The sequence below is a fragment of the Cydia fagiglandana genome, chromosome 22 (genome assembly GCF_963556715.1).
Source record: "Cydia fagiglandana chromosome 22, ilCydFagi1.1, whole genome shotgun sequence".
NCBI classification, from domain to species: domain Eukaryota; kingdom Metazoa; phylum Arthropoda; class Insecta; order Lepidoptera; family Tortricidae; genus Cydia; species Cydia fagiglandana.
The window spans coordinates 3,841,871-3,849,548 of NC_085953.1; the positions used below are offsets into that span (position 1 = coordinate 3,841,871).

General features: G+C 36.2%; 1 protein-coding gene across 1 annotated transcript; it reads right to left on the reverse strand.

The window, feature by feature from the left end:
• Positions 1–603: 603 nt before the first annotated feature.
• On the reverse strand, positions 604–1,494 carry LOC134675655 (uncharacterized). The gene has a single exon (XM_063533984.1). The coding sequence runs from the start codon at positions 1,492–1,494 to the stop codon at positions 604–606; it is 891 nt and encodes a 296-aa protein (XP_063390054.1).
• Between the last annotated feature and the right edge of the window lie 6,184 nt (positions 1,495–7,678).

The window sequence follows — 7,678 nt, forward strand, 5'->3', positions numbered from 1 at the left end:
ACTAGCTTTAAATCACTTAGTTTAATCTCTTTTTCGGTCGTGTTTAATATTTTTATAGGTAATTTTCCATTGGAAGGTCTAACTATTGAACTAGCCAAAAATATACCGTCTTGCAATTCAGATGAAAACACTACGCAATCTTCTTCTAAGTTTGTAGTCACGAAATGTAATGATTCGGTTCTTGGTGGAAGAGTTAAATGAGTTCTATCATTTTCAAAAAGTATACAAACTGTCTCATTCTTACTTGATTCTAAGATCAATTCCATATTTCGTAAATCTATCAAAGCGCGGTATTTTAAAAGAAAATCTTTACCTATTATTCCGTCCCACGTGGTTGAAAATAAGTCGTCAAAAATATAAAACTTATGTTGAAATACATGGTCACGTTCCGTTAATTCAATGTAAGCATATCCGATTGCTTGTTTTGTTCCACCTATTCCGTTAATAATTAACTTGTCTTTATAAATCGGAATATCTAATTTCAAAGCGATCGCCAACTTCAAAGCACAGATCGAGGCACCGGTGTCACATAACCATAATTGTCTTTTGTTTTGCACATTGAAATAAACTAAACATGTATCATTACTTGCAAATATAGATTCATTATCCACGAAAAAACTGATTTGGGCTCACATTTTTATCAGTTTCAGTTTCAGCCGTAAAAATACGGTTGTTGCGATATCCATTGTTTCCATGAAAAGTGTTAGACTTACCTCGGTTTCCTTGGTAGTTTCTGCCTCGGTGATTGCTCTGGAACTGGTAACCTCCTCTGCCAGCTCCTCGGCTCCTGTAGTTGTATGATGCTCCTGTTGCCGAATGTCCTGGGTTGTGTAGCGTCCTTGCGCCTGAAGAGTAGTGTGGTTGCCCCCTATAAGAGCCACGCCCTCGAACGTACCCTCTACTGAAATAAGTTGTTTTACGATGGTTAAAAGAAAATACATCACTTGACGTATTGCTTGAAGTCGTCTCTTCGTCCTTGGCACCCTGTATGGCGTCTTTTAAAGAGTCGTAATCACGAGCTGCAATAATTGTACTTACTCGACGATTGCGCAATCCGTCCGCGAATCTTTTAATCGCTTGTTTTTCATTAAGACCTTTTAATACTTCAAATGCATTTGAGTCACCGTCTGATTGCGCGATCGTGAGATCTACAAACATTTTCGACAATTTTTGACCAAAGTCATCAATCGAAGACTCTCCTTGTCTCAAGGTCTGCAATTTATTTTGAATAGCTGTGGCTGATTTTTTAGGCAACAATAGTTTTTTCATATCTGTCACTAAATTTTGGACAGAAGTGTATGACGAACTTAACTTTAATTTAGCTACTTGTGTAAGTCTATTTTTCAAGACAAAGTTTATGAACTGTTGTTTCGCGTCACTTTTTAAGGTAGAGTCGTAGTATTCTATAGAGTCTATTAATTGATTAATTGCAACTTCATCGTCAGTCATGGACGGTATTAATGAAAGCGCTATTTTCAAGTTAAACTCGCCCATTTTGAAATTTTTATTAGACGGTGGATTTGAACTTGTATAGGTTTTGTGACAAAAATACTCTATTTGCTTATACAAACTCCTAATATGTTCATAAAAACTCTGAATATCCAATAAGCTTTGACCAGTCAGTTTTTTTTATCGATATCTACCTGGACTTGTTCACAAATTTTTAGATAGTTAGAATACTTATATTAAAAATGCCTCTTCTAACTTTGCATTAAGGACTTCAGGCGTCCTTCTATCATAACTAAGCTTAACTAAATATTCTTTAATGGTTTTTAAATCACCAAGTAACTCTTGCAATTTACTTATCATATCAAATTAACATATTTATCTTAACATTAAAAAAAAATCTTACGATCATGAAAATGAAGTATGCAGACAATCCTTGCTGAGAAATAAAGAAAACTTACGCGTAGGTACGCTCTAATTATCGTTCATGCCGATTTTTACACTAATTTCACTTCACATTACCGAATACGCGCACTTCACTTTCACTCTGGAATCGCCGTAATGTCCTGATGCTGGATACTGGGTCACTCGTTCATCTTGTTTGCTGAATAAGAAACACCTCGAGCAGGTCCACATTGATGGCAGTGAGTGTGTGTCTCGCGAAGATCTCGATTGAAAGAGCGGCGAAGGTTGTATTGCACGATCAAATCTCTTGACCATTTGTCGTGGCACTTCTTGTATATCTTATAGCAAGCGTAGAGTACTCCGATGGCCAATAGTGCACAAATCACTATCATAACAATGCTGATCGACGATAAATGATTTTTCATCTCGTGCAGATGAGCGTCGTTGGCAGATTTCCCCGCAGCGTTTTGGTTGATGAAAATATCTTCTTTTTCGACTCTTGAATTACACATTGTTCGATTTTATTAAAAAAAACTCGAATGATGTATGAGTGTGTCGGCTATTGTCCGATTAATGCAATTTCGCAACCGCGGCGGCGCGCGAACCCGACACCTCACGTGGCAGGGTCGCCATGTGGTGCGGGAAGTTGGAGGAGCAATTAAACAAGTGGATGCTGATTAAGGACTAAAGTTTTATTCAATAAACACGTAATTTATAGCTACAAAAACAGCAAGGTTGCATTATTACTTACTTATGAACTAACTCCTTACAGTTGCTAGTAATTATTATACCTCACTTTTCTTACTTTAGCGTCTTTAAGCTTTTTTGCATTAACACTTCCATTCGCTTCTGTGCTTGGCACGTTCGACCAAATTGCAACTGAACGATAATTTTGTAATTTCTTCCATCTTTTCTAACGATACCGTTATTGCCTTTAATTGTTGACACAGATTACCTACGTAATAGATGAACCATAAAAAAGTCACCACATACAACTACTCAGATTCAAATAATGTCTAGTTCCAGTCATCAGGAATTTCTCAAGATCAATTAGCTAGCCAGGTACCTACATTATATATTATATTACAAACTAACATACAATGTTACTATACATATATTAGTAAATATTAAACGCTAAAAATCAATTTGGCGCCTTTTCTGTTACGTCTCTTGTTATGTTGTAAGATTTGGCAGATTCGCACGGAACCCGAGAGCCTACCACGAACCACGTTCGACGTGTTGCCTTCTGTCACACTTACGTACTTACTTACAAGTGCGACAGAGAGGCAACACGTCGAAAGTGGTTCGCGGTAGGCTCTCTAATAATCTTGATCTATTGAGTTTGACATTGCAAATAACGATAATTTGATTTCGTCTAAAGCTTCTGCCAAACAATATTATTATCAAGAGGTACGAAAATGTAATTCACAAAAAAATACGATAGTTATTTTATTATTCCCAACCAATTCGTAACCTGCAAATTGTACCTTCAATTCTCGCATAAAGCGGGGCATCATTAGATTGTGACATGAAAACAAATGAGTGCAAATTGGCTCAAAGGGCATCACGGGAGAATAATGAGGCACATTGTGACAGTAACCGTCGCAACGGTCTCATTACATTAACTTTGAGACACGGACCACTTACCAATAGACGGAGCAAGGAAGACTTGTTCAATCTCATGGCAATCCCAGTAAGTACGAGCGCTAAGGGTTCGTCCACGTATTACGCCACAGCAACATGGGGAGGGAGAAGAGAGCACATTCAGACTACATACGTCTTTAATACGTTATGTAACAAAAGTTGGCTTCTTCCTATGAAAAAGTGTCACAAGTGGAGAAGGGGGGGTCTAAAAAATAGAAATTTTGTGTGATGTAATTAATGGACTCCTTATTTCAGTTGCTTTTTTGTTTACGACCATTAGATACGTTATTTTTAAAAAGATTGACGTCGGTGATCAGTAGGTATTTTTAATGGCAAATAACTGATATCATTCGCCTATGCGACTCGCTCGCACCAATCCATGTACGAACAAGTGCAAGCGAAATGCACACGCAAATGATAACGAAATGGCATCATTTAGATATAATTTTGTCATTTAAATGCACAATTGAATTTACTTTATTGAGGAAGGCGACGGCCAAGTCGTAATTTCAACTTACATTTCTTTATTATTTTTATATAAAAAAATGTAAATAATAACTATAAACAAAGCGTAGTGCCTAAAATGTATAACAATAAAGTGCCTATGTATGTTTTTATTTTATGTTATTAAACTTTATTGCACAGTAAAAAATATACAGTGACAAAAGGTGGACTAATGCTACACGGCTTTCTCGTGCTCGTATATCGTGAATCTATAACAATTCATAATGTAGAGTCTATAGGAGTTCGTCTATGGTTTGTAATATACGCGGGTGACTGACAGAAGGGTACCCGAATAATGTAGGCCACGTGTGAGGTGGTAATGTTATTCTACTGAAATAAAACAAAGTTTAACGTAATAATTCCGTGAAGTTTTCATATGAAGGCCTTTAGCGCTAAAAGAGTGAAAATTCATCAATAAATATTGTATACTTTATGTAATTGTACGCACACATACACACACGAACTTAGCCGCCACCATACAATCCAGCCATAGATATATGCTGATTATGTTACGTAAATGTTCGTTCCAAGTTTCTTATAGGTATTGTAGGTGGAGCGGCGGTGGCAGAGTGGATATGACGTCCGACTTTCAATCCGGAGGTCGCGGGTTCAAATCCTGGCTCGTACCAATGAGTTTTTCGGAACTTTGGTACGAAATATCATTTGATATTTACCACTAGCTTTTCGGTGAAGGAAAACATCGTGAGGAAACCCGCATACAACTGCGAAGAAATTCAAAGGTGTACTTATGTGAAGTCCCCAATCCACATTAGGATAGCGTAGTGACTATAGCCCAAGCCCTCTCGCGCCTGAGAGGAGGCCTGTGCCCAGCAGTGGGACGTTTATAGGACATATTATGTAGTTACCTAATATTATTGCTCTTGTGTGTAGGTAATGTCAAGTGTAAAAATATGGGTGCACATTCATCATACTCAGAGTAAATTGTATGCACCCATATTTTGAGACTAGATTGTACATTAAATATAATGTTGACATACATAATATGTATACAGCACCTCCATACTACATATTATGTAGTTACCTAATATTATTGCTCTTGTGTGTAGGTAATGTCAAGTGTAAAAATATGGGTCATCATACTCAGAGTAAATTGTATGCACCCATATTTTAACACTAGATTGTACATTAAATATCACGTTGACATTCAGACTATTGTTGTCATGTGTGGTAGTAACCAAACAAGTCCATTAGTGGAAGTGTTGCTTATCGCGGCACTAGCGTAGGTAATATTAATAGAGCCATTCATATCGTGCTCGGTTGCGTAAAGGCGAGCGCACACATGATAACTCGGCGCCGATCGTTACCCACCCAACTGCTATAGGTAGGTACTTAGCTAACTTCCATCCTCTACACTTTATAGTTGAACCAAGATAAGTCTGCAAAGATTTTGACAGCATACGCAATACGAGTGTGTTAGTAAACGTCAAACTTGTATGAAATTATGACGTATTATAAATGTCACTTGTGTGCTACTACTTGTGTGTGTGCTTGTGTGTTGTGTACGTATGATATTAAAATTGCAGACTTCTCTTGGTCTAACTTCATCTAATACTTTCATTTGTCAAGAGTTTGCGCTTTGTGACCTGCGAAATTGCATTTAGAAATTAATGAATGAATTTGTTTATAAAGTCGCCATGTACTATTTATACGGCTGATGGCACATTGAGTAGGATGAGGTTCCAAAATATGACATACGGCCCGATTCTAACTTTAAGATAAGTCAATTAATAAATCTAGATACGATATGGATTAGATATGTCAGTGTCAAACAAGTGTCAAAATTGACGTTTCTTCAAACAAAAACGTCACTTTTGACACTTGTTTGACACTGACATATTCAATACATATCGTTTCAATATCTAGTATTTGACGTAACTCATTGTTCGAATACGGCTGTACAAATAAGTCGATGCAGATGCAGCAGACACTTCGCTCCTTGAGAAACATAGTGTCACTATACAAAATTAAGAACCATTCGAATAGTGACGTTGTTCCATTTTTGAAAATTTGAATTTTCAGGCACAAATTATTTTGTATAGTCTCTCAAGGAGTGACTTGATCCGATAGGAACATGATGTATGCGGCAACCTTAAGGCGGGGGGAGCCAGCTAATGTGATTGTCCAATCCGCCGCCGTATCTGCCCATAAATATCCCGACAACTTGCGGAAAGACGTCCAAATTGCGGATTTTGTTTATTTATGCGACAGCGGGAAATATGACTAATGTGTTTATGAATTAATCATTTTATTTCAAATGATTGGGCGATTTCTTTTCGTCGGCATAATGAGGAAAATGCGAAAAGCAGAAATCGTACGAGTAAAATTTCGTTTTTTACTTGTGTAATATACTTGTTATTTACGATACCTACAAGTGCGAAAAATAGGAAATTCGCAACGAGTGGTGAATTTCCAAACATGACCGAAGAAGGGCGTCAAGAAAGTGTTTTGAATCGATACGAGTTGCGAATTAAGTACCTATTCACACGTGCATCGTACAACTTTTCACTTACTTAATTATGTCCCTTTAATTTAGACGTAGATAAGTACCGGTATCGTAATGTAGCACCAGATGTAGCTGTAAAGTTAGTTACACTGCGTTACCATAGATTTAGAAACCTAAGAAATCTATGGTAACGCAGTGGTTTTTTCTTTAAGCAACTAGAAGAGAAGTTATTGAAAATAGTAATTTTGATATAGGAATCAATAATATACACTAAAATTATGACAACTACTGCTTATTTAGAAATAGATACAAGTACGAGTAGGTAAGTGACGATAAAAATTTTGTCGTTGATTTTTTACCGCAAGTTTTTGATAAAATTTGGTGGATAGATAGCAGTAGTTGTCATAATTTTAGTGTATATTATTGATTCCTATATCAAAATTACTATTTTCAATAACTTCTCTTCTAGTTGCTTAAAGAAAAAACCACTGCGTTACCATAGATTTAGAAACCTAAGAAATCTATGGTAACGCAGTGGTTTTTTCTTTAAGCAACTAGAAGAGAAGTTATTGAAAATAGTAATTTTGATATAGGAATCAATAATATATACTAAAATTATGACAACTACTGCTTATTTAGAAATAGATATAAGTACGAGGTAGGTAAGTGACGATAAAAATTTTGTCGTTGATTTTTTACCGCAAGTTTTTGATAAAATTTGGTGGATAGATAGAGAATAGGTTTACGTGTGTTAATAATGAATGAATGAATGAAAACATTTATTTTCAGGCAACTATTGGCCCATAGATAAATACCTTAAAACTAGCATACATATTAATACAAAATATATCTTAAAACTAAAAACATAATTATGGCTGCGATGCAGTTCGCAACGCCGCAGGCCGGCCGCGGAACCGCCTACCAATAATGATTACGCCTTGTAAAAACCGGTTGTTTTTCTGATAAAAACAGAATTTCACATTAATACTTCAGCTTATAAATGTAATTTACTTAATGAACTAACTTGTACGAGGGCTCGTAATTAACTACGTATGCATTTTTATTTCCCTGCGAAGAAACTTCCCGTAACAGGGAAAACATAAAATGCGGAGTTTTATATGTTTTCCTTCACTTTATATAATTAATTTTGCGTAAACATGAGGTTTGTAATGTTTTTAAGCGTATGTTTTGTTTTCTTCGTAATGTGGTTCGATT

What these genes read in the sequence shown, in the direction of transcription:
- LOC134675655 (XM_063533984.1), bottom strand. Translation starts at nt 1,494, where the DNA reads ATGGGCGAGTTTAACTTGAAAATAGCGCTTTCATTAATACCGTCCATG.